At 35.7% G+C, this 27,968-nt stretch overlaps 1 protein-coding gene across 3 annotated transcripts in view; it reads right to left on the minus strand.

The window, feature by feature from the left end:
• Positions 1-1,170: 1,170 nt before the first annotated feature.
• The window catches only part of WWP1 (WW domain containing E3 ubiquitin protein ligase 1), a 62,597-nt gene continuing 35,799 nt past the window's right edge, over positions 1,171-27,968 (minus strand). For all 3 annotated transcript variants that reach the window (XM_056330245.1, XM_056330243.1, XM_056330246.1), the window contains 18 exons: positions 25,814-25,995; positions 22,427-22,775; positions 20,228-20,323; positions 19,416-19,590; positions 16,529-16,583; positions 16,350-16,434; positions 16,123-16,251; positions 15,112-15,184; positions 14,951-15,022; positions 13,811-13,899; positions 10,988-11,147; positions 8,059-8,192; positions 7,828-7,968; positions 6,306-6,426; positions 4,986-5,090; positions 3,648-3,744; positions 3,260-3,332; positions 1,171-2,099 (listed from right to left, as the gene is read on the minus strand). In XM_056330245.1, coding sequence (XP_056186220.1) covers positions 2,000-2,099; positions 3,260-3,332; positions 3,648-3,744; positions 4,986-5,090; positions 6,306-6,426; positions 7,828-7,968; positions 8,059-8,192; positions 10,988-11,147; positions 13,811-13,899; positions 14,951-15,022; positions 15,112-15,184; positions 16,123-16,251; positions 16,350-16,434; positions 16,529-16,583; positions 19,416-19,590; positions 20,228-20,323; positions 22,427-22,775; positions 25,814-25,995 — 2,236 coding nt within the window. In that variant the 3' untranslated portion in view covers positions 1,171-1,999. The remainder of the gene's footprint in view (positions 2,100-3,259; positions 3,333-3,647; positions 3,745-4,985; positions 5,091-6,305; positions 6,427-7,827; positions 7,969-8,058; positions 8,193-10,987; positions 11,148-13,810; positions 13,900-14,950; positions 15,023-15,111; positions 15,185-16,122; positions 16,252-16,349; positions 16,435-16,528; positions 16,584-19,415; positions 19,591-20,227; positions 20,324-22,426; positions 22,776-25,813; positions 25,996-27,968) is intronic.

The following is a 27,968-nucleotide window of genomic DNA, read 5'->3' on the forward strand; positions in this document are numbered from 1 at the left end:
CACCAAGTCATTCATTAGTGCAAAGTCATGAAGTTCAACTCTGTGACATTTAGCCCTCTTAACTGTCTTCCAGGCAAGCCGCACACCTTCTGTTGCCCAGCCTTTGACATTTGGTTGGTTGGGTTTTTTTAAAGCTTCCTCCCTTTTAACCAGCAAAAGTTATAATTTAAGTGGATTTGCACTTGAAATTAATTTAATGCTGTATTTATGAAAATAGTTTTGCAAAGATATTTTGTGTAGTATGAAAAACCCTCAAAGTGGTGAAAATTTGTGAAACTCGCAGAAAGCTCACGTAAGATAGCAGTCTGTTGGGCCTGTCGCACTGCCAGTGTTCCCAAAGCTATGTACAGGGTAAGAGCTCCACAGTAAGCTGTGCATATTGAATACAAAGCCTCAAGAGATTCCAACATGTAGAAAAATAAAACTTTGGCAGAATTCAGTTGCTGTATTGGAAAGATACATTAACAGTTACAGCTATTTTTTCAGCACGTACACTTCTTAACAGTGCAATATGATATGTTAACAGAAGTGGTTTTAATCATATTCTAAGAAATCATTTTCATGTGTGTACAAAATTCTGTATAAGTTAAATGTAATGCAATTTACAGTTAATATTTAAAGCATAATACAAATGATTTTAAACATGGTTTTACTGTATAATAAGGAAGCACGGTTTGCTAAAAGTAGCATTTAATACAATTGACATGAATAAGGTGTTAAATTTTAATTGTTTTTTGTAAAACACATCTTTGCAGTTCAGCAAATGCCCTCAATGCCAGTAAAACTAATTTTAAAAAGGCTTTATATTATTGTGCACTTAGGAAAAACTTGACCTACGTAAAAGAATGACAGGCTTTAGACATATGTAATTCAGGTACATTTGAATTTCTGTAAGAACTGAAGAGAAATGAGAGTTACTTAATACTTCAGAATATTTTGATCTGTGCAAAGCTTATGTAACTTTCATGTTATTTGGGTTTACTAGATCCAATAACTGAAACTGAACATGAACACAGAAAGCAGCAGAGTTCACATTACCTTTTGTATACCCTTACAGCTCAGTTCACATTAATATGCTCTACAAAGTTGTAAAAAGGACATCACAGATTGAAAAGGGAAACAAAAAACAACAAAAGAAAAAGAAACCTGTAAGACACCAGACCAAGGAAAGAATGTGTAATATTTTCTCTTTTATTATTTTTTCTTTGAAGATTACCTAACATCCTCGTGGTAATAACCCAAGGTAATATGTAAACAAATTTCAATGCTGCTCAAATGAATTGAAATATTCTGTTCAGCTCCTACAATAAGTCAGAACAGTGGCACCAATTCCTTTCAACATTAAATCACATTCATCTTATTATACATGACTCTTGTGCAAGTAGTAAAGGCTTTATTCATGACCTTGGCTACATCAGTAGAGAGGGATATATCAGCTATTTACGTATTTAAAAAAATTAAACTGACAGAACAACATATTCTGTCATCTCAAATACCAGCAGCATCTTTCTACATATTTAGGATACGTTTGGCCTAAGCCTTTAACACCTTTTAGAACAGCCATGCAATAAAACAAACTTGGAGATGTTTCTTAAGAGAGAACACAGAGCAGTTTAAACATTTTTCTGAATAATAAAGCCAAGATAAAGCAAATCCAGGCCCTTTTAAATGGCTGCAACTTTTCATACACTTAAAGCTCTATAAAACTAGAGCCTATTAGTATATATATTTATATTTTTATATATATTTTAAATAAGTCTCTTGTCTGTTTTCAAAATTTATGAGGGGTTTTTTCTGGTCTTTTGGAAGGGCAATAAATAAAAGTAGAAAAGGCTGAACTGTTTTGCATATCTTTGTGGAAGAACGGCGAACAATTATACTTTTAGAGTTCCAGAAAGATCACTGTACAGAACAAAAAGCTTATATACAATTAAGTGTGCAATTTTAGTTGTCTGGGCCTTTTATTATGCAAGATCTCCTTTTTGACTAGAAGCCACTTCTACTCTTGACCAAATCCTTCTGTTTCTTCAATGGCAAAGAGCAGCTTCTCTTTCAGTTGTTCATAGCTTTTATATGGTGGCAAATCCAAGCGATTAAAACTGAGCAGAAAAAAACCAAAATTTTTGTTAAGTTTATCTAAATCCTATGTAGAACACTACAGAACTTGACTGCTGCAGCAGGAGTTAAAAATGTTCTGATCTAAGAATTACAAACAAAATAGCAATCGTTCAGTCTCCCTACCTTGACACTTCTAGAAGCAGTAAAAACAAAGTTTGAGAGGTATACTTTAAGAAACTGTTCCCATATTGGATAAAACCCCAGAACCTCTGAAGAATAAAGACAGCCCAAAATACAATACTCAGAAAAGGAAATGCTCATTATGAAGTTTAGTGTCATCCTAGTTTGCCGTATCTCCAGATTCCAGCAAGAGCATGAAAAAGCTGAATTTTTCACCTTCCTATGCATGTCTGGATATAGGTTGGGGTTCCCCCCCCCCCCCCCCGCCTCTAAACCCACTCTAAAAGGCTTCAGCTAAAATTCTGTTTCACTCTGTGTCTTCCCCAAAGTTACCTTAGACAAAGAGGGATGTTTAACTCTTGCTATCATCACTTGAGAAGAGCACCGCTGGAGAAAGTGGTAAAATGGAGGATTCCCTGAAGCGGTTTAAAAGCATGATGAATGTTCATCACAGTGTTGCCAAAGGAAGGGGTCTCCATTTTGCACAGTGTACACAGGAAACGGAGCTGTGTACCTGTTGCACCACTTTGGCATAGGAATGCCAAGCCAGGAGCAGTGTGAAGCCTGGCAGGAGAAAGTATCTGCATTCTTGGCTAAGCATCCTTGTTTTGAATGTTTGCTGTGATTTCTTTCACACTACTTTTTCTCATAACTATACATTTATCTTGTTGCTGTATAAGTGGATCCAATAACCGTACACACCTAATACCAAAATTACTTTCGTTCAGTCATTTAATATTCTCTAGCATAAAGAATTAGGGAAACACCTCTCAGGTCTATGCACGAAGGATGATGCCATACTTTTGATAGATCTGATACTGACAAACTGTGTACAGTGCAGTAGCAAAATTTAAGAACAGGGTAACAAGAAAAGGTTTCGGTACTGACATGTCAGAGCCATCAAAGACGCTGAAGATGGAGATAGAGAACTGATTCAAATTAGTTTTCATTCGATTTAGTCAATGCAAGACCTGAAGAGAGAACCACTAAAGGTACAGAAAGTTCACACGTAACAACTCACCAAGTATGACTTCTTGGTAACCAGGTTTCCTTACCAACTTTTTCAATGCAGAATTTCTGAGGACCATTACTTCCTAGAAAAGAAGATTAAAAAACCTGTAGTTTGTTCCTTTTAATTAGCACACGTGATATATGTATGACGTAAGACACAACTCAGATACAGCAGACAGAGCTCATTAGGTGCTACTCAATGTTACGTGAATATCTTCTCATAGAAATAAGCTAATTTCCTAATAATTTATGAATGTATTCATGGAATTTCTTATATAAAAAGCCCTTCGAGATCCAAGCTGATGTACATGAAGTTCCTGCTATCTGTACACTTGCAGCATGGTTCACTTGCAAATGGAATAGTTACAGTGTAAAAGGTTTCGTGACCTTTTACTTACCCATAAGTTCAGCAAATCCACCCAGTGGTAATCTGCAAGTGCCAGTGACAAACTGCAGAAGTCGCATGCGAACCTCGTTGTCTGTTTCTTTTACAAACTAAGCACAGAAATTCAAATTACTTAATAAAATTCTTTAACACAGCTGGAGAAAAAAAAACCCCATGAGACTGTTAAGAAGTTGTATTTCTGTTTAAAAAGATGCCACCTTGAGAACAGTTTACCGTTCTTGATTTCAGCGAAACTGGGCGGACAGAGAAGACAGTGAATTCAGAATATATGCAGTTGACCATTACAATGTGAAGGCTGGGAACAGCAAATAAGAAGAATTTTTATCTATTTTATTCTACACTAAAATACAAATCATGCCAATGCTTTTCATGAAGACTATTGCCATTTTGATTAAACACAGCAATAGCCTAGCCACAGGCTCTGGGTATTTCAAGGCTGAAGTATTTATTCCCTCCGTGTGGCAGTCTCAGTGAGAGAAAACACCATCCATTAACAGCTGCATCGCTTTGTAAAGAAAGTCACTGGGAAAGGGAAGGGGAAGAAAAGAGGGGAGACTGAGAACATCTCAGTAAGAGAGGAAGCACTGATACAACTAGAATTTTGACTCAGAAAAACCTAGACAACAAAGTGAGTATTTTCATTTTGGAAATGTTGACACCATATCCAAGTTACTTGACCTCCTGGTTAAGATTCTTGCGGTACCAAGTTTTTTAAAAAGAGATCGTATCATCAGCTCTTACATTATTCTGGTGATATAAATAAGCTAGGAAATAACTGATTTGCATCATTTTCTTATAGGAACTTTGTCAAAGGCATCTCTAAATGGCGATTTATGACAAGACAGGAACTGCCTAGCTGTGAATTCTCTTCAGGGATATGCATAGAAACTGGAAGCCTGTATACTATTTTTGGAGGGTTTTTTCCTGAAAGTAATTCTTATCCAGTTTCATCAAAATGTGAGTTATAACGGGTCAGTCCTAGACTGGCACCGTTAATATGACAGTAATCATAAATAATATGTGGCATTTCAGATGTACAGGTGTACTATATATAAGAACATGTAGAAGGTAGATCACTGCTGAGAACACTTGAACATATACAGAAAAAGTATTCATGACCCAGCCATCCAAATGTAATTGTGGGTGTCTATCTGCCATTTCCCACCCACAAGTATGCTCCCTAAGAACCAGTAAAACTCCCTTCCGTCTCTGGAAAGAGAAAGAGGAAGCAGCGAGAACCTTCATTCAGATGGCATCCCTCCACGCCATGTGTCATTTGACAAAATGAAACAAAATCTAAATTCATCTTCAATTTTACTGTTCAACATACCTGCCAGAACCATATGATCTGCTTGCTATTCCTTGTATAATGACGATAAACAGTGTTCCTCTGCCAGTCTGCTAAATCAACTTCTTGCATACCACAGAGCATAACCTAGAAAAGAGAGTGATTACTTGACAATACGCATGCCTACACACATAAATTAAGAGTTAATTTTGTATCTCATATGAGACATGCTAACAAAAATGGAAGTTCTTGCTCCCCAGAAAAGGACTGGTAATTTTTTTCATTTTAGTCCTCAGTTAGATTTTTCTTTATCCTAAGTTTACAAAACTCCTTCAATATTGTTTATATATTTAAGTGGTCAGAAAGCCTGCATGTCAGAAACTTGGTTTCTTCGGACTACTAAGTCAACAATAAAAGACATTACCTTTTCCATAAAAGGAAAATTTACATTAAAGAGGATATTACCTTTCCCATTAAAACTTTGCCTCATATTCCAAGATGAGGATGATTATATTGCTGCTACTGCTACTACTAGTAAAGATAAAACACTGCAAAGTGTAAGTCGTATTCATTACAAGAAGCAGTGAAAGCTTAAAGTGCTAAAGGCAAAGCCTCCTAGAAAACTGAACACTAAATAAGATAGATCAAAGTCCTTTCTCAGTAAAAACTCCCATTTAACTTAAGAATCTTTCAAATGCTGCTCATTATATATAGGGAACCCTGGCACGTTGCACGGAAATAAGCACAGTATTAGAGAACCTTTTGTTCCTGCTCCAAACCACAACCCCAACAGTGATCAGAGGTCAGCCTGATTGTTAAGTAAACACGATGCACGCAAGCGTTTCCTGTTGGCAACCCTTGGGTTACATATTAAGGATCTGCAATATTCAGTTTCAAACAGTGCTGGTTCCTCCAACTTTCTGTTCTTAAGTGTAATAACCCTAGAACCTATCCTAGACTGTGTATGTGAAACTAAGCGATCACCGTACACCAGAATCAACTTCTGTGCCATTTGTTACAAGTTAATTCTACCCATGTACCACAGAGAGAAAAGTTTTCTATGACCAATAGATCCATCTGTGACCTCATATTCTGATCCTTTCATAGAAACCTGCAAAACACATTTTAATACTCAGGGTGGAATCTAAAATTCCCAACTGCTGAACAGCACAAAACACTGACTCAATGGATACTAGCTTTTCACCATGATGTACTTACACTGCTCCTATTAAATTCCCCCGTGTTTCAGAAGCCATCAAATGCAGCATGCCACAGATGAGAGATTCAAGCTGACCTATCCATTTAATTATTTCATATGTATTACCTTTGCAAAAGGTAAAAATGTTGAACAGAAAACCTCACCTCCAGCTCTTTTTCATCAAAATAGTGCAGCCACTGTAGAGGAACAACTTCATTAAAACCATCAAGGAAAGCTTTGGTTTGTTCTCTAACTCCTCGAGAAAATCGCCACTCAGCCATTAGCCTGGGATGGAAAAAAACAAACATAAATTAAACATCAATTAGCTTTCAACTTGAAGAAGTTCAAACATGTATGATTACATATGTGTTTCCATGAGGTAACACTCCCTCCAATTTTACTTTATTGCATCGCATGATTCCACAGACTCTAAGGGACCTACCATACCAATATTATCACAAATCTCCAAACTCAGACAACAGTAAAAGTAGCAAGATGTGATTAATTACCATTCCAGTTTTTTTTTTAAAAAAATATTCTTAACCTTTCACTAATCAAAATTCAGCAGCCTTTTCATGAAAATAATGCTATTTGGGTATTATGATTTTGTTACGGAAAATTTGCTTTAGCTTAAAAAGTGCATAATCCTAGTGTTTCAATGGTAGAAAAGAAAATTTTCACTGGTCTTAAAATACTCTGTTCTTGAGCAAAAAACACCATGTAGGCAGACATTAGTAAGAAATACTGTTGCTTATAATACCTATTACTATGGTTGCCCAATACTTCCAGCATAAGACTACTTCCAGCTTTAACAAAGAGTAGTAATTTTCTGTTCTGAGCTTCGGGTTTGTGCTGAGATTTGGAGAAAGAGGTAATGTTTTTTAAGTTTCAACTAAAATGGGCAAGTCATTTCTGAGTAAGAATAAGAATAATAAAGAAATACATACACAATAAGTATATATATACATACTATAGAAACTATCTCACTGAGAAACGAAACACTGCTAATGCAAGTGGAAATTTTATGCACACCACTGGATACACTGTATCACAGAAAAGGATCTGTGAACATCTGCTTTTGAGATCACTCTGAATAGACCAATCAGAAATACAGGTTCAGAAAAAGAAAGGAAGTGATAAGATTAGGAAAGAAGCGGGAAAGAGCAACATAACAGAACAAAGAGAAAAAACAGTTTAAGTGACACCACACTATACACCATTCTGAATTTCACCTTTCATAAGTGACAGAAAAGTTCTGAAAACTTCTGAAATCCTCTGTCAAATATATGTCTTCCCTCTACCTGAATTTGTTACCTGAAGTTACTAAAAATAGGTTTGCTCATTTTCAGTTTCACCTGTACAAGTAATAACAAAACAGGTAACCTTCTGTCTTCATGGTCTCATTTTGGTTGGTTGGTTGGTTTTGTTTTGTTTTTGTTGTGGGTTTTTTTTTTTTTTGGGGGGGGGGGGGGGTGGAGAAGAAAAAAGGCAACAGCAGAGATCAAAACATACAAAGAGATCACGTATACCAAGATAACAAAACATATCTAGATACCATTTCAATAACAGGCCCAAGAATTACATAGTAAGGGGCAGGGGGGAAGAGCAAACATACTGAGTCAAAAAAAAGACAAGAGCAACAGAAGAAATATAGAACACTTTTTTCCAGCATCTACACCTTCCTACCCAATATATTCTTCCTTGTTCTCCTCAGTTACCAAGATATTTGAACCTCCTGATTTCAGCTCATGTGAGGTTACTTTTCCTAAGAGCTCCATATCCACACAAAAGTACATTTCCAAGTTACACTCTTCAATGTTATTATCCCTGAATGAAAAGAAAAAAAAATTGCAATGATTTCTATATAAACAAAAAAAATCTGTAACACATTACACACCAAAAAAATAATCTACAAACCTTATCCAAATTAGGGAGTTGTAAAATTCAGTATCAATAGATTCCAGGTCCTTAATAGTAAGTTTTTTGCTCAGCATTCGTTTGTAGAAAGGCAAAGAAAAACCAGTGTCAATAAATTTCCCATGAAACAATGCCTGTTGAACAGAAAAAACATCTGATTAGCTTTCACTGAACGACAGAACTACTGGAGTATTTCTGGACTTTTTTTTTTTTTCTTTCTCCTTCAAACAGTAAAAAGCACCAAGTAGCAGTAGCAGCTTGGTATTTTAAAAAAAAAAACAAAACACTACATTAAATGGGAAAGAAAAAAAATTAATTGACAAAATTTATCCATGTTATCATTACAATTTAGAAATGCTTTTGATTAAAAAAAAAATTATAAAAGGATGAAGTCTATGAAATGAGAAAATTACTAAGTTTCCTCTTTATTATGTGGATAGGTATATATGCCAAGTGTTATCTGATCCTATTTGATCATAATATCTGACCCTACTTGAGTACTACTGCCATTTTATACTACGTCTATCCATCCTGCAAAATCTCCTTTCCTATGCTACTACTAATGCTTGTAGCTTGTAAAATACAGTTTAATAATGCAATCACAGACTGCTTCAGAAAGAGCTTCGGGGATCAATAAAAAAGTGAGTAATAGAACTGAGAAATGAGATTCTCTCTTCTACTACAAAAATGGAATCTAAAAAACACCAAAACATGGTCATACTTGTCTCACCATACAAGTACAAATGGCATAAACTGATTTCTAGTACTGAAGCACTGCGTTACACGCAAACACAGTGTTAACCTCTATACTGACTCAGTGCATCTGAGAGCTAACAGAGCACAGCTGCAACAAAGAAAACAGAGAAAACAGGGTTTTTTCCTCATCAAGTACACTTTCTTCACTTAAATAGCTCTTTAAAAAATAATGCTAAACATAGGCCAAGTATGGCATGCATTCTTGTCCTTCCTTAGAGCTGAAATTCTACAAGCAGAAGAATCAGTGTAATGGCCCATTTCCTCTAGAAAAATGCAAGGCCCAGCCTATTTTCCCCACCTTCTAATCTTCCCCCTAAGGCTTACTCTAGCATGCATATTCTTCTGCTTTAGGAGAGCTTAAAAAGATTCTCTCGGAAGAATTTTATTTATTTATTTATCTGCGAATTTATTTTTAAACTAGTCTGTACCTCTCACAGGAGAGTGAGCTGATAGAAACAGAAAAATTGTCAAGTGCAGCATCCAGCCATACAATTTCCTGCTTTTTTTTGCAAAAATAATCACCTCATTTAATGTCTATGATAATCTTACAGCAAAATATAAAAGTTGTCTCAGTCAACCTCATTTAAAAGCTTTTTGTTACAAAGTAAGATGTATATCCTTTATGTTTAACCCCATTTCAGTCAAACATATCTGTGGTTTATGTCAGTACTTAAAACCCTAAGTCACAACTGTTTTAGAACTGTGAGAAGGCCAGAAACTACAACTGTACTTCAAAAGCCTATCTAGACTCCTTAGAATTATTCCCACTTACATTATTACCTGAGCTATTTTAAGCCACTAGAGGGTATCCTAGGAAGTACTGCAGGAAGTACCATCCATTATAAACCATGAATATACTCAAACCTTACAACTGACTGCATCAGGCACCATTACACAGGTCTCTCTCTCCCCCCACCCTTAAAGAATTTAAAATAAGAATACAAAGATACTTCAGGAAAGAAGCGTCTCTCTTTTTATTAGACTAAATAATTTAATTAAGTTCTTGTCTATGATCTGTACTTATATGAAGTAGTTTTCCTAAAGTTAACATTTCAGTTATGGATTTATCTTACGTGCAAGATCAAAAATCACTGACTAAAAGAAACAGAATTTGGCTCTAGCACCTAACTAGCTTTATCATGTCTTCCCACTAAATGGTGTTATAGCTTGCTGAGGGTTCTAACAGAAATGAGTTGGTGGCCTATTGAAAGTGTTAACCCAACAAAATACATTTTTATGACACCACAGAAACAGGCAACTTGGCCATAAAATCCTCGAAATTTGAGAGGTTATCAAAGCTGAACATTTTTTTCTCAAAAAGCATCTATAAGAAAAGCAAAACTAAGAAAACCCAAAACCTAACTTATTTTAAGTCTGAAAGTATTTTCCCATTTACGTTATGCTTAGCTTGTATTTATTCTGATTTCATATAAAAAGCCTTAACAACAGGAGAAGACAACAGTCTCTTCAACCTGAAATGCACTTTTATCTACTCTTTTTGGTTTTGCTGTTCAGCATTTCCAGGGATGTTGCTGAGGGCTACCTGCAGACAGCATGATGATTATGTAGAAAGATGACTGTATCACTACATGGAAGGAAAGAAATGTGACAGAGCAGGAGTCCACTGTAGAAAACTGACTCAGTGATACCAGAAGAAGAAATGATACATGCCTCATCAGCTTTTAGTTTAAGAGAAACCTGATGGCAGAGAATCAGCTCCCTGCCAGCTTCTGCTCTCCTCAGTATCGGACCTTTGTATCCAAGTACATAGGTATAAATTAAGGCTCAGTGTACTCCACAAAACATTTCTAAGTCATTTTTTCAAATACAGTAAGGTATACCAAGTCTAACCAAGGAGCCTTTTTTGGAAAATACTAGTCGCATTTTTCAGAGCATCAGTATTCGGACACTCAGTCAAACAGTGGTTTGCATGAAGTACACACATCCAATTGATAAAGTATTATATTGAATGTCATATTAACTTTCATCACTATCGCACGAAACTTGAGTAAGAGACTTAACTCTCAGGGAATATTTTGGCTCAATAACCTTACATGCCTTAATCTTCCATTTCTAAGAGATTAATATAACCTTTAATAACTGTAAAAACAAATACTGTTTGGAATAAATGTATAGCTACAGCAAATAATAAAACCTTAAAAATCTAACCTACCATGGCAATAAAGCGCCCAATGAAACAGAAATATGAAAGATGGTCAGGATTGATTGTTGATGCTGGATTTATCTGCAGGCAATAGTTGCTCTTGCCAGCATATTCAAATAGGCAGTACATAGGGTTCAGTACTTCATGGGAAAGCAAGAAAAACCATTCTCTAAGGAAAAAAAAACATGTATACACATAAAAACCATCAAATACAGATGTTTATCACCATTCCCCTTAGGTAACTAGCAAAATGGTCAAAATATATGCAAACTTAGGGAAAATAATATAAACAGTGTATCACAGAATAATATATGGCATTAAATACTCCTTAAATATAGAAATTTTCATTATAAAAAGTGATAATGTTAGAAAGTCATGGTTTCCAAAGTTTATAAATGATTGTTAAGATTCTCACCTTGAACACACCCTCACAGCACAGGTTTTAGCTGCATATTAGGATCATTTTTGCCTACAGAGTACTGGCCTCAACTAGTACAGAGTATTTATCCTCCTCATGCCTGCTTTACTGCAACTCAAATCTTTATTAAAAAAAAAATAAATTACAGATTATTCCGTGGGCACTGCTTATTATAAACAACCTAGGTAAAACAAAACACAACAAAAACCCCTGAACCACAGCACACCTTATTTGCTTTCCCAATGTGACAGCAGAACACACGCAGAGTTACTGTGGTTTAACAAATCGCCATGCATCAGTTAAGCCCACAGGACACAACAATGTGAAAATATATTTTTGATGAGGTTTAACTAATACATGTTATTCACCACTTTCACAGGTCCCAACCCAGCTTACCTGAAATGACAGAATCTGGTATTTCAGTGTTAGGATAGCTGGGTTTTAGAATATTTGTTGCTTTATAATATTTGCATATAATCAGAGACTTCAGAAGCAGTCTTATATACTTGTTTCAGACCCCAAATGCTTGGAACTGAACAACGAGGCTTAGGGAAAAGCTGCAAAAGACACTAAAAGACCACCCTAAAATAACTGTAGGGGATTAATTTCTTCCTGCCTGCCTTTCAGCTGTCACACTTAAGAGGCATCTCTTCTACCCCTATATTTACCTGGGATGAGGAAATAGAAATTAGAGGTTTGCTGGCCTGTTTCTCCTAACAGCTCTATGAAACTCAGTTCATGGATCAAGATTTGCTACAATATGCTTCCAACCCGAAGGCAAAGTAGAAAGAGTAAACAGACACAGGCAGCCAGGATACAATAACCCTAATGGGGTTTGTGTATCTTTTAATAAGCACGAGAATGTTGTACAGAATTCTATGCAAGTTTTATACTGAGACAATTACATTAACTCTGCATAGAAGCACCAAATTTAATAGGCATTTAAATTAGACCAAAGCCGGACAACAGGAGGAATCAAAGAAATCAGTCACCAACAATAAGTTTGCAGAAGCAATATATTTTTCATGTCAACAGCTAGAACTAGCCACAGGACAGTGTCAGATTGGTCCTGCTAAACACAAGGTAAAAATCTGGAGGGAACATTGAGTTTAGCCTGCTGAGAGACAGGTGATAAATCGGGTGCATCAGTTTTCTATATTTGTATTAATGCAGTATTAAATTAGCAAGTCAGTACATGAATATTTACTCAGTGTCACTTAAGAGCAGCTCAGGTTACAAGATCCTTGCTGCTTCTCAGTTTCACATACAGCAAGGCAGATTCCTAAAACTATTATTGTTATTTATATATTACTTACATATGTTACTTATATATTTATTCTGCTACTTTCTGTAAATAACACTCTTCAGTTAAATTATTCTGACGTCACTTCTTCAGAACACTTTGTTTTTCTCCAACAGGTTACTTGAACTCTCCTGGTTCCCATCCTATGCCTAGGGCCATCACGATAATGACACCAACCAAACAAAACCCATGCAAAGCAAAAACTGGATTCCTCCCTGCAGTCACCCTCCAAAAGCCTGTCAGATACTGTAATGCAGAAGCATAACCACTCTCATATCCAAAGCTCAACCTTTCAAGGCAGGCAAGCTTCCTTACTTATGAATACTACTGATTTTCACTGAACTTCATTTTAACACAGTAAGCTACATAAACCCAGAAAAAAATCAAAACAGAACACTTTTACATCAAAAAACAACTAAACAAGAAAAATTCTGTCACCTATGACTACTTTCTAATTCCCTGGGTCTGCACTAGTACCAAAATTTTCATCAATCAATTAACTGGCAGCAGTAGTCACTGGTTGTCTCCTATACAGTCAACAGATGAAACACACTTTGTCTACAGCATTCCTGTTATCAGATTTTCCCTCCAAGTTCCACTTCAGATTCCAGAAAAAAAATTGTAGTCTAGCTGTTTCGCATTCCTCCACAGCCTACATCATCTGTTCATCTGCTGTTACTTCATGCCTGTACTAATCTCCTCTCCTTTATGTCCTTTCTGTTCATATCAGCCCCAATCTGGTGTTCACTTGTTTTTTTTCTAAATAAGCAAAACACTTTATTTTTCCACAGTCCCCACTGCCAGGAAAGAGGAACTTTCTGAAATAACTCAGTCTACAACAATTAACTGGCACAAAAATTTACCTATTTAGACATCACTCTTTGCAAAAAAACTGAACAACTGAGGCCACAGTTTTACCAGGGCAAGGGTATAACCCATAACAATAGGCAGTGCTGCCAGTTCCACCTCCTTAATACATTAAGGCGAGCTAAAAAGGTAACCAGGGTCAGACTGCAAAAGCAAGCACTTTCTTTGCCAACAGAATTACATTAGAAACCAAGGTTAGTGTGCTGTTAAAAATTAAAACTCTTCTAAACAAATTTTCTTTTACCTTGCCAAGCCACCATAATCCAATCCTTCTTCTCCTCTGAATATAACATATAATCTTCTCCTCAAATCATAGGGTTTTAATGCCATAATCTATTAAAAAAAAACCAAAATTGTAATAAGTTATAAATGATGCACTGTCAATATAGTCGCTCTTTCTTATTCAGATTTTATTTAATTGATACAGAAATGCTATATAAGTCAAATGTTTACACAGATTTGACGAGCAATTAGACCATCTCATGGAACATGCAATGAACTGCACACAGAAATACCAACATGGAACTAAAATCCTTGAGCAGCAGACTGCTAGCAAGTGGGAGAGCCTATCTGGAAAGTATCACTATATAGTTGCCCTGTTCTTACTCTCTTCCTAAGGCATTCATTATCATTAAAGGAAAACAGGCAAAAAGGCATTTCATCTGATAAATTACAGATTTTTGGGTTTAGGCCCATCACTTAAAAAAGTAATATACTCTAATCCAAAATAAGTGTAATGTACTTTCATTAATAATATACTTCTTATAGAGAATCCCTCCCCAATGGTTTTGATGTGGTAACAGTGGCAAGAATTTTCATTGTTAGAAAGAAAAAAAAGAACGTATGTTGGCTGCAGACTGTAAGAGCTCAAGAACTGTAAGCTTCAGTTCAATTACACAGATTTAAAATGTGAAGGACAATGCAGGACACCAGTTTTAAATGCAGAAAATATCATTTTGTAATGTATATAACCACACACAAAAACCAGAAAAGCAAATCCAATGTGGTTAAGTCAATATGGTATGCAATGTGGTTACACTATGGAACTCTTTACCACAGGATGCTGTAGATGCAAAAAGTTCACAAGAGGAGCACAGACAAGCTCACAGAAGGGAACTCCCCTGAGGCTTATTAAAATACCCAGAAACCACATCAAGCTCAAGAAGCACTTCAATTGTAAACAGTTGGGAGCTGAAAGATTATTTAGTAAAAGTATTATATACATTACACTTCTGTCTTACATTCTTCCCTAAGAATCTCCCTCTGGCTTCCTCCCAGAGGAAGATTACTGTGCCTGAAGGACCATTAGTCTGAACTGGCTAGGGCCATTTTTGTTCTTATGCTTTGTCTTGATAAACCAACACAACAATCTTTGCAGACTTACTTGCTGGAAGGAATCCTCAAACAAAGTCTGTCTGGATACGTTGATCTTCACATGACTTGGCAGCGCATTGGACTGAAATTGTAAGGCAATAACATTAAAAGGCAGCAGAATAAATGTGAACTCATACCGTACTAAAAAGTAATTTATTACTTAATCAGTACCTGACACAAGTATCGGAAATGAGCAAGTTTCCACCTAAAGCTACGCTCATAAGCAATCTGTGGCCCTTTATTTCTGTAAGGAAATATATTTAAGAGACATTAAGCGACAGACATCAAACAGTACTTTCAATGCTAAACAACAGCTTGCAGATTTCAAAAATACACAAAAAATTGTTATCCTAAGATATGATCAGAAACAAAATGCAGTTGCTGGTTTAGTCAGCCAATCTTCCTTTCTGCTTCCCCCACACACACACTTTTTTTGGTTTTGTTTAAGATGCTAGTCAATTTACCAGCTTTAAGAGAACAGTAGAGATTTAGAGGATTTCAAATCCCTATCAATCTTATAAAAATTACAAGCAAACCAAAGAAGAGACATCTAATTTATTGTCTATGCTAAGAGAAAGACTGGTAAGTTTGGCTTCATAAATTCAACTGTTTATGGAACTATGAAGGAGTTTCTAGTATAATGCTCTATAGGCTCTTTGAATGAAAGGTCATCAACATGTCATCAGAAGTAAAGTAAACCCTTATAAAAAAAGACACTAAGACAGCAGCCATAGGTTGGGTCAATACTTCTGACTAAACTATTTTAAAAAAGATTTGCATGTAAAATTTTTGAAAAGTATTTAGAACTACTTCATTTAGACAATGTTGCTAGAGTGTGTATAACTATAAGCAATACTCACTGCAATAATTTGCTGTTTCTTTACAAATTTAACTATTACTTACATTAGGTTCACTATTTACATTTACCTCACTTCCCCTCTATTTATAAAGCAATTATAATCTTGGTATTTGAGAAGTGTATAAAAACTATTGAACCTTATGTCATAGACAAACTGACAGTTAAAGCTTAAAAATAGATTAAATTTACAGGACAACAATTTGTTTATAATTTTGCGCTCAGTTCCAGCTAGAAGTACAGATTGTTTTCTAGTATGTGAAGACTTCATTATTAAACTATAACAAGTTAAAACATTAAAAGGATATATTTAATTTCTCACTTACACAGAAGATTTCCCAGTACGAGGATCATTGAAGGTAGTGGTTCTTGTATTGTGGTCAACAAAGTATCTGACACCTTCTCTTGTATATCTGATTTCCCAGCCCTCTGGAAGGGGGTCTTCATTTTGTAAACTGCAGAAGAAATTGCAGACTGTACTTTTTCCCCAATATCATGACACACAAGAATTGAACAAGATCTTTTTATCTGCACAGTCAATATACACACCTACCCTTGAGTTCGAGGGTCTTCCCACTGTGTTGTCTTTGTGTTATGATTTACAAAATACACCCTATCATTTGAATCCACTCTCCTTTCTAGGGGAAAAAAAAGAAAAAACCCACTATACAACTACTGCATTCCAAATTTCTGTAACTGTCATTTCCTGAAATCAACAGCTAATTAACTTACCCCAACCTGGTGGTAAAGGCCCAAGTGGATCATTTTCTGCTGACAACATCGAAGCCTATTTAAAAACAAGAGGACACTAAGTTAGGCCAAATATTTTTCCTATTTTTTTTCCTTAATGTGTTTCAAGATTACCACTAGTTATGAAGACTATCCACTCTGGAAAAAAAAATCATGCCATTTTTAGTCTGATTTTGTGAAGAAACAGATTATATGATAATAAGATATGATTTGCACATTTGCCTCCACTGTTTCCAACCCAATGTACCCTCCCTTTCCCCTCCTACAATAAACTTGAGAGTCAGTCAGTGGTCTTTAAGAAGTTCACAGAAGTTTTGTGGAAGCATGTATAAGAAGATAAGCATCGTGATCTTAAGAACATACTTTACCATAGCAAACATTTCCAAGCACAGTGCTTACTGCCAACATAGTTTTTTTTAATTCCATAATACATGATGTCATCCCTGGATGTTTGGCTATTTTAAGACTGTCATTCTTTGCAAATGCAGCTGCATTCATTAAAATACGTGGATGTTTAAAAATATACCAACATACCAGTAAGGTTAAAAGGAAAAGAGAAAAAAAAAAAAAAAGGAAAAAACCCTCTAGATTAAAACATTATGTAAAACCATGCTAAGCTCATAATATGCTATAACCTTGCAGAGGTCCCCCAGTAGCTCCCAAGAATACAAAGCATGGGAAAAAAACAAAATGTAAAAGGCAAAAATTCCCCAGACTGCAGGATGCATGCTCTGATTTGTAAGTAAAAGCATCCAGCCCCTTACATTTTTTGGACACTGAAAGTATGGGGGGGGAGGGTTGGTTGTTTGGGGTTTTTTTTTTGTGCAGAATGGAATGTTGATATATGGCAACCAGTCTTCATTTTCCAAAGAGTATCTTAAGCATCACCTTGCTACTAATACTGCTTTATATAGCATTTGCAATCCAAAAATCTCAAATCCACTGAAGAGTTTACAACAGCAAATTCCGGAAAAAAAAAATCAAAACCCCCAAACAAATAATAATAAAAAAAACAACAAAACAAACAACAACAACAAAAAAAACCCCAAAACAAAAAAACAAAGAAAAAAACCCCAAAAAACAAAACCAAAACCTATTCTTTCTGTAAAACAGAAACAGAGCAAGGACCAGATGAAAATGCAATAGTTACACTGAAAATGAAGCTGCCTCTTTGTTCCAGCCACCAGCTACTAGATATGAACACAGAATTATCATTATCTCAGCAGAAAATGCAGTTAGACTTTCCTGCTTTTGGAAACTATACAGTCACAATGATCCTGTAACCAAAGACGTAACTGTGGTGAGTATAAAAAGAACAGTGCACAAAAGAAAATACTGTCTGCCAAAGAACTGAATGGTGGCATGAATCAAAGATTTCCGATCTTCTTAATGAGTCCAAGGATTTGTGTGGGGCTGCTGGCTAATGTATATTTAACAGAACACACTGAAACATTACGCAGTGGCATGGGATGAGCCAGATTCAGCACCAAAAGGGGTACAATATATTAACCCCTTTCATTATATTAAAATGCATTAATTACAATATATAATTACAATATTTAATATATATTAAATGCATGTAATAACATATAGTTATAAAATACTGATATATTAATATTAAAAAGATATTATAATTAATATATTTCAGTAAAAATGAAAGTAACTAAAATTAAATTACAATCTCACATGTGAAGTGCTATATAGGTAAAATCCTGGTATCTCACCAGAGGGAGAAAAGTAACCTGTAGTTTGACTAACAGTTCTAGAAGAAAAGTATACAGCAGCAATAAATTAAAAAAAAATATTTAAAAGCATACACAGTTTTCTCACTAATTTCAATTCCCTCCCCTCAACAAAATGTGAGTTCTAGGTATGCAAATGATACACTACTTAGAAAACAGACTTCTAAAGAGATGCAAACATATTCTCACAAACAAATCCTAATTTGATGACTCTAAGGTCAGATGGGACATTTTAAGAAATGAGTCTGGTTTTCAGCAGCCGTTACCATGAAACGAAGGAAGGAACATGATTTAATTTAAAAAAATATATTGTTCACTGAGAGAGTAAATTGTCTAAAACCAAAATAAATCTTAGGATCAGGAAAAGTGTTTTCTTAGATGCTTAAGCAACTGATCAAAGTAGTACACAACTACGTAAAGTTGCTCAGTGAGAATTTTTGGCTTGATATGCTTCAGCTGTGATTTTTGCATTTGCATTAAGTTACCAATGTGTATCTGAAGAGAGGGTGCAAAATGGATGGAGCCAGGCTCTTTCCAGTGGTGCTCAGTGTCGTGACCAGAGTCAGTGGGCACACACTGAAACACAGGAAGTTCCCTCTGAACATTTTTAACTATAAGGATGACTGAACACTGGCACAGGTTGCCCACGGAGGTTGTGGAGTCTTCCTCCTTAGAAGTATTTAAAAGCTGTCTGGACACAGTCCTGGCCAACTGGCTTTAGGTGTCCCTGCTTGAGCAGCAGGGGTCAACCAGATGACCACCAATCATTCTATCTTTCCCTAACTACATAAAACAAACTGATTTGTTCAAAATACCTATAACTCAGTTTTTATGTTCCTTTTCAGTTAACTGCTTTACTTTTACCTCTTACTACTGTCATTAAAAGTCTTAAGTATCATGCAGTACACAAGGCTCAAGTTAGGAAAGAGGCTCAGAAGGGAGTACTTTTTACCTTTAAGAAATATTTTTGTTAACATTTTTCAAAAGAAACAGAAACTCAATTACTGATGCCGAATGTCTTGTAACTCATATGGTTGAATAGTTATAAAATCACTTTAGAAAAAGTTAAAGAACAAAAAGTATACCTATACCTCTCTACTAATTTCTATGTTTTATGTAAAAGTTACCGAATAGAGGTATCGTTGGTTAAACTGTTGCATAGCTCCCTGCAGTTGATTCCGTTGAGATTGCCACTGCTCAAAGTTCCTGACTGATTCCATTGTTGGTCGCTGCCACGTTGTTGTTCTGGTGTTGTGGTCCACATAGTAAACTCTCCCACGATCATCAACTCTTCTTTCCCAGCTTTCAAGAAACACAAATGTTAAAAGTTAAATTTCTCAGTAATATTACATAACTGATTATATTTTTACATTGAATTCCTAGACAGTACTTGAATGAAGTACTGGAGTCACAGGCATGATTTTAATTTCCAAAGTACACAAAAGTACTCCCCAACTTTATTGGTAAAAGGACAACCACACTGATCAAAACTAGACTCCAAGAAATAGCATGTTCAGCTCTGTCACCTCATTTTTAACCTTGTACGTTCCTGTAACCATAAGCAATGTTGGCAGGTTTCACAGAAACACTTTGCTTGGAAATCTGAGGTCTGGAACCAGTGCACTACACCTAGTGGTGCTACCTAAATAAAGGTGGTCAAATATGCATTACTTAATGCTTAAGTTTTAAAGCAAAAACAAAGTAATTCAGTAGCTGTATTTGAATGAGTGATCAAAACAAGCGACATACACAGTACCAACATTCCTATAATGCTAGCTGCAATAAATATAATTCTAAATTAACTGAAAGCTAGAATTTCTTAATATACAATATATGTTTTTGATGAGCTGCTTATAAAAAACAGTATTTTTCCTGCACCAAACAAACAAAAAAAACCCTAGTACCTTTAGCATATATAAATTAAAGAAGTCTACATTACCCAGGAGGTAAGGGCTGTGGTCTCTCCCATGTTGTAGTTCTTGTGTTATGATCAACGTAGTAAGTTCTACCATGAGGATCCTTTCTTTGCTCCCACCTTCAGGACAAAAAAGACTTTCATGTAAGTCAAGGTGACAATGCTTCCTTAGGACTTATTTCCCACTAAGCCAAAAAGTGTCTTGGTATAGAATGGAAATACTATGATCCAAAACTCATTCTAAAACACCAAAGAAAACTCACACTAGAATACTTATCAGTTATTTCCTATTAACTGATATCACAGTATTATTTAAGGGACTTGGTACATATAACAAGCATACATCAATATTCACAACCATTTTCAAATTCTATTTAACATATCTGGAAAAAACGTCAATTATCTGCTCAAGGCTTGGATGCTAAAATAACCTCATTCAAAAAGTGCTTAGAGACACATTCTTTGCATTTCCAAGTTCATGCCTCTCTCAAAAAACCAGGAGTTTACATTGCTAAGCACTGTTCCCTATATCCAACAAACAACAGGATCATTCAGAGTGAACCTGAAATATTTGCTAACAGATGGTTTTCCTGTGTTTCTATTTCCTATCCTGCTAAATTCTCCATCTGATGTCTCTGGGGATTATTTCTTCAGCTTCAGTTGCAAAGCAAATTTAAATTGAAGATGGAGAGAGATCCAAGCATTATAAACAATTGAAGTTTCATGCTGCTGTGCACTCCCATAATGTAGTAAAAATATTTATCAATAGGAGAAGAAACCAGGATAAATGTTAAAATGAAAAGCTGAAGCTGTTGGCTCCATTACATATATGTTTGGTTTTCTTATATACATAATTAATTAGCTCCTAAAACTGTAAGCAGAACACCTTATCTGCTACTCATAGGATTTGATGTACATTTCCCTACTATTACAGCATCCTATAAAACCAGTACAAAATGTTTTCTGCAGTTCAAGAGGTTAAATACTAAGACTACAAGACGATAAGAAAGGAGGAGCAGCATGTTCCTGAGTGACTAGGGCTAAACATAATGGAGACTGACATAAGCATCAACTAGATTGTGGGGAGTGCAGCAGGGAGCCACAAAAAAATCCCCCACAGGAATGAGATCTAGAAGGAATGATGAAGAAATGCATTTCACCGTAGTGTCCACTATGTCTGGAACTCATGACCCTGTCCTCAATGGGAAAGCATGTAATTTAATTAAAAAAAAAAAGTTTGACAGGCAGATGACCAGGAGTTCCCACCTATAAAGAGCTTCCATTGTCAAAGCACCTGAAAATTAAAAACTTTGTAACTCTTCTCCAACCACACATATACAATATTTCTATCTTTTTAGATGCTTATTTTCGTGTTTATGAAACAGAAACTCAAATGTGGTGTCACTAGTAACTTACTGACACACACACACACACCCTGCCCCCTTCAGAGTGAGCAGTTACAAGACAGGCTTTCTGATAGATCAGCTACAATGACACAAGGTATATACACCGGGTTAAGAAAATGCCAAAATAGTTAATATTTAGAATATTGTGGAAATGTCAGCATTTCCAATTAGTTATTAAAGACATCTTTACATACAAACATGAAAGCATCTATAAAAAAATATTAAGATCAATGTATATATTTGAGCATGTACTATATTTTCACTTAATGTCTAAGCACATTTTAATTTTGCATTAAAGGTTTAGGACTACAGAAGTAGTTTCTAACGATCTAACTGAATTAAAAGTTTCTAGCTATTCTGAGCATATACATATATACTTCAAATACGTATTTTTATCTCTAACATTGATTTTGTTGTACAGCAAGCCCCTACAAGTATTTCTAGACTATTTTATTAACTTTCACTGTTCTGTATTTTAGTCCCTACTACATTCTCATAGTTTAAGAGCCAAAGGAGTAAGAAATAATGACCCAAATTAAGTTTGAACATAACAAATTAAAAGTCTTCACATCCACAATGCCCAAGAGTTTGTCTATCTAGATCACAAAACTGCCTCAGCAAATCAGTTATCTGTTGTTACTTTCTAGGATGAGAGCTACTAGCCAGTTACAGCAGCAGTACAAACCCCATTTTAGATCAAATAACTCCATCTCAGCCAACTGACCTAAATTTGGCAATCCCAGTATAGAATTAAATTTCTGTTTATATGCACACTCAGATGAAACATAATTATAGTATTAAAATCAAGCCCACATACCCTGGTGGCAAAGGTTCTGTACTGGCATTACCAGGCTGCTGTCTTACAGGTTCTGCAGATGCACTTGAGGTGGAGGAGGATTCCCTTGGTTTTGGTGCATCTGCTGCTACACTGTTTCTAGCATTAGGTTGAGGACAGTCTGTTGCAGCTGTAGGTTCTAGTCCAGCAGACACAACAGGTAATGCAGAAGTGTGGCTTTCAGAACAACTAGTTGCTTCTGTTGTTGACTGAGGTTCTGCTGCAGTGTCATTGCAATCTGAAGACATAGGAGCTTCAATGGAGCCTACTGGAGCCTCAGAGACAGAAGAATTACCAGCTTCTGATGCAGAGGTGGATGACTCCCCATTAACTGAAAAATGGGAAATAGGAACATTTGTGTATCAGAATCTGATGATATTTACTTTTCAAATGACCAGCTTTTACAGTAAACAACATGGAAGGAATGTTTTAGTTGCACCTATATGCCACAAACAGCATTTTTGTCTCAGATGACAAAAAGTCACAATGCACCTGCCTCAGCAGTTAAAGCTGTAATTAAAACTTACAGTCTGCAAATCATACTCTGTCCTTCCCTGCTAAGACAATTTCTTAGCTTCTGTATATCTTGGTCAATTCCATGTTATACCTTACTCTTTAGATTAGCAAAAGGTACTCAGCTGCTTCCCAGAAAACACTACTGCTTTATTTGCTTGGAAACTTTGAACTTACATCAACTTCAAAAGAGCATCTTGATTAGTATGCCATGAAATAAAAATATTAAGAGATAAGTAACAATGACATTTGAAAAACTAAGAGGTAGTTCTTACAGAAAATTTTTAATCCCTTTTTCAGAGTTGAGCTACAGAACTCTACAATTAAGCAAAAACCAGATGTGTGTGACTTGGAAAAAAAAACCTTCAAAAGCAGGATTAAAATATAAAAATTAGTATTTGGCTAACAACTTATGTAGTTCAATGACTGAAGAAAATTATTTTAGAATCACAACGTAAATCAATTTCTGTCTTTTAAGGAACAATGCAAATGTCACCCAACTCAAGCAGAATCTCATAAAAAGTTTACAGCAGGCATGGGTTTAGGAGGAAGAGGGGGCTAAGGAGGCTTTATTACCCCCAAGCCCACTTGGCCAGTAATATATCAATACCAATCATCTGCAGAGTTTAACAGAACAGTATCTCAGGACAACAAGATCTTATCTTAGACAAGTGAGATCAGGTACAGCAGTCAGCAGGATCCCCAACTGAAGTCAAGGTCCCATTAAAAGCAGTACAACAACATTCACAGCTTTCATTTTCTGCATCACTAATCAACACCAGACAGTGACAATTCTATTTAAGCTCATCAGTTTGTACTTCTAGAGTTGGAACTATTTTTCTACAAGACTAAATATAATATGCAACACAGACTTCAAGTAATTTTCTAACAGCATACCATCAGCTTACAATTCTAAGGACTGAGGCCAATATAACTGCTCTGTACTCACAATCTTATTAATATTGATTTGCAAAATTTAACCCTAGCAGCAAGTGCCTATAAAATGCTGTTCCATCATTTAAAGTGTTCATTTACTTTAATTCTGTATAATACAAATAAAAAAATAGCTAGATTCTACTTATTACTTGCAATATACATAATGTCAGCAATTTCTTGCTTTCCTAGATGGTCAGAAAAGCAGGTCAAAGAATTATAAACAATAAAACCATCATCAGCAATGTATTTAAATTAGCAAGTCAGTTTCTTTAAGGAATTATCACTGCATCACAAATATTTTCTTGAGAGGCATAATGATAAGCATGATTTTACAGGCAGCTGCAGATTTGTAAAATTTGTAAAGGCATTGCTTTTTGAACACAATTATTCCAGGGTAATACATCACTACTTCCAGCTCACAATAAACAGGTTAACTATATTAAGACACATCAAGACTTTGTATTATTTCAAGCAAATGTAAAGCATGAAGTTAAAAAAACCAACACAACTGCAGACAACCTGATCAAGTTTCTTCAGACTTCTGCCTTAACTAGCAACAATTTTACTTAAATAGGAAAAAAGTGAACTGGAATTTCAGTTTTCATTAAAAAAACCCATTTAATTCATCTACATGGACGAGTGAATGGGATTACATAACAAAGTTAGAAGCAAAATAACTGACAAATCATCAGTTCTACTAGTTAGATCTCAAACAGCAATTCTGGTGATATCACATGAAATCACAATCCTGCTAAGCACAATGGGGGAGGGGTTGGGAAAGTCTGTCATCAACAAATGCTGGAGACCTGTTTTACATCTTGCCTTAAGTGTCCATGAACTGGTATAGCAGTTGAAAACTGTTATATCAGTGCCTCAGTGCAAGCTCAGTGATGATTTCCTCAATATTTCTATTTTAATAAATCAATTATTTTTGCAATTACTCTATCCTAGTACAGATTTCAAATGGATCCCTCTGCTTTGCAGAAAAAGGGAGCAATGCCTAAATAATAGATAGGCCCTCTGGCCTTCAACTGAAAAGATAGGGAAATCAAATTCAAGTTCTCCAAATAGAGAAAAGCTTCAGAGAAGGCCTAATTTAATTACTACCTTTTAAAGTCCATAATTGTTTCTGCTATCTTCCCACCATACCCACATTTCCCACTCTATTATAAGAAGTTTGACAATCTCTGTTCAGCTGTTTATTAAGAGCCTGCCTGTTTCTATTTAAGGTTACCTTTTTCCTCTGCTATCACTGAAATTCAAACAGCTGAGAAAAGGCAGAAAGTGCTTAGAAAGCAGAGTCATTATTAGATGCAAAGTTTTTCCAGGTGAACAAAAATAAAATATATACTTTCTTTTCACTGGTTTTAGTGTACTGAATGTTGTAGTCATATCAAAGGGTTTGTGTTTAAGAGGAAATGAAATTTACTATTCTGCCAATATCTGTTTTTAAACAGCATACATTTTTAAAAAATGGAAGGCAAGGAGAGCCTGCAACACTTCTCAACTCAGAGCGCAGAAGTTCCCTGACAAGACCAAAAATCAGATTTATGTAATGGCAAAAAAAACTTAACTATAGTTATTCAAATTAATTGTGGAAGAAATCTGATTTTTCCTGCAATCAGTAATATGGTTTAGTCAGGTGTGACAGAGAAATGGAAGTTTTGGATACTTCGCATCTTTCTTCTATCACAGAGGAGAACTGACAGGAAAACATGAAACTTTGTACACTTAAGAATGGATCTACTCCATTAAAATTCACAGAAGTAGACACAGTTATAAATTCAAACCCAGAAACATCCTTTCAGTACTCTTAAAATCTAACAAAAAGTATACAGAAAAAGTGGCTCCACTTCAGATACATTTCAACCAGGTGAAAAAGCGTTATTGAACATGTTCTTGTAACTCTCCCATTCTTACCAGTGCTGTCGACAGGCTGAGCTGCAAGTGGTTTTGGTACTGGTGTATTTTTGGGTCTGGCTGCAACACGAGTAGGAGATGGTGTGCTGTCTCCGTTAACAGCTTCTATACAGAACGTATTCTGCACTACAGAGTTGGAAGGTACTTGATTGTCTATCCCATTAGAAATGTCACAAGCAGATCTTGGCAAAAATAAAAGATCATTTTAGATTAGTACAAACAACATGTTAAACAGTTATGCAACTAAACCAAATCTTACACTAAATCACACACAAAAAAAGAAATGGAAGTAAATTTGCAAGAGTTTATATACACAATGTCTGCAGCCTAGAAAACAATCAAGTGCAAGACCAAAACAATTAATGAACAAAAGGCAAATTTTGGTTTTGAGGATTTCAGATACTTAAAATAGTTAAAATTTTCCATTTCCATTTCATCTTTTACTTGTAATGACATATTAGAATTGAGTTGGGCAGACTGCTACGCCTGCCACATCTTCCAAATCTGCCCTAGAGACCCTCACAAAGCGCAGCTATGAGCAGGAAAACATTTTCTCTCATTAAGCAAGTGGAACAATTTGGTTTGTAAGTCCTATCTCCAAAAATTATTCTAGTCATAGGAAAGTATCAAAACTGTCCCTCAGTAAAAGGAAAATAAGATGAGCTTCTCTGTGCATAGGCACGATGGGACAAACACACAGGCAGCTCTGTGTTTGTAAGGCCATAAGGAAATAAATGGAGTGTAAGGGCTTGTGAAGAGAAAGTCTTGTTCAGTTACACTGTTTCTACTTAAATCTATCCCTATATGCTTAAAGCCACCCACCAGAGACACATACAGTGAAAACTAATTCAGCGCCAACTCCCCATCTTCTCAAGGCGTAGAGGCTAAAAATTAAAGAGAAGTTAAACAGATGACAAAAAAATGTGAGAATTGTAAGAATCCCCACTTTGTAAAGTAATAAAGGAAGAAGCAGCATTTCCATGCTACCTTATCCAACTCCAAAAGGGTACTATAAAGAGAGAATTAAATAGTATCCCTTTTCAACTCTAGACTACAAACCCTATTTGCTTCCTAAAGACAGGCACAGAATCCACCTTAAAAAATTTCTTCATCTCTTAATTTCAAAACTGTAATTCAAAACTTCTGGATAGCTGTATGGCATACTGCTCTAATCAAAATATCAACATCAAGAGCAGGATCCCAGTAAAAGCCACACCTTCAGCAACAGCTCAATGAAAACAAATGATCGTCACTACTGCTTCAAAACAGTATGCAGATGTGTTTCCAATCACTTTCAGCAGTCCCAAACCTTTGTAAAGAAAACTAAGGAGAAGCAACTTTTTACCCTCACTCCCTCATACTGGGCACCCATAGGAGAACAGAGACAAACTTCCACATATTCAAAAAAAGAATAGAGCGTACAAGGACAAATGTGTCCCTGTCACTCAAATACATAGCAACTGTATGTTTTTTCACTCTGTTGTGTGTCAAGAACTTAAATGGAAAGGGATTCACTCCAAGGTAACTGAGCAGGCCAGTAACATTGATATGAATGCCGACCTATTTGACTTACTAGCTGTAAGGGGGAAAACAACCTATTCCTACTTCTCTCCAGGCAGTCCCTGAGCTGGTAGAAAGATAGAGAAGCCAAGAATGAAGCTCTAAATTGATTTCAAAGACTTTTTCTTGCCACTTCAGGTTGAACCAGGCAAACACTTTGCCTCAGTGTTCTGAATACTGCTTTCTAAACTCAACAGAAGTCTCAAATTCCTGATCACAACCTTAAAAAGGAAGTGGGTGAGGGGAAAGTAATTTAGGCTTTTTTTCTTCTTCCTTCCATTCAGATGGTATGTTGCAACAAGTTGTATGACATGAACAGAAATGGTTCCTAAACAGCAGAAGGAAACGAATGAAGTACAAAAAAAAAAAAAAACCCACACCACTGAACCACTCCTCCCCTAATCTCTGCTGCCGCAGCATTTAGTAGGCTTCCAGTCCGCCAAATTTTTATGTTCAGAGGCCTACACATCTAAGAGGCAATGACAAAGTAGAGAGTGGAGAACAGACTTTGCCAGAAGAGGAAGAACAGAGTTGTAAATTTAATTCCTCTCAAGCTAATTTATGTAATTATCATACAAGTAATATTCCTAAAATC

Source organism: Falco biarmicus, chromosome 3 (assembly GCF_023638135.1).
Source record: "Falco biarmicus isolate bFalBia1 chromosome 3, bFalBia1.pri, whole genome shotgun sequence".
In the NCBI taxonomy this organism is placed as follows: domain Eukaryota; kingdom Metazoa; phylum Chordata; class Aves; order Falconiformes; family Falconidae; genus Falco; species Falco biarmicus.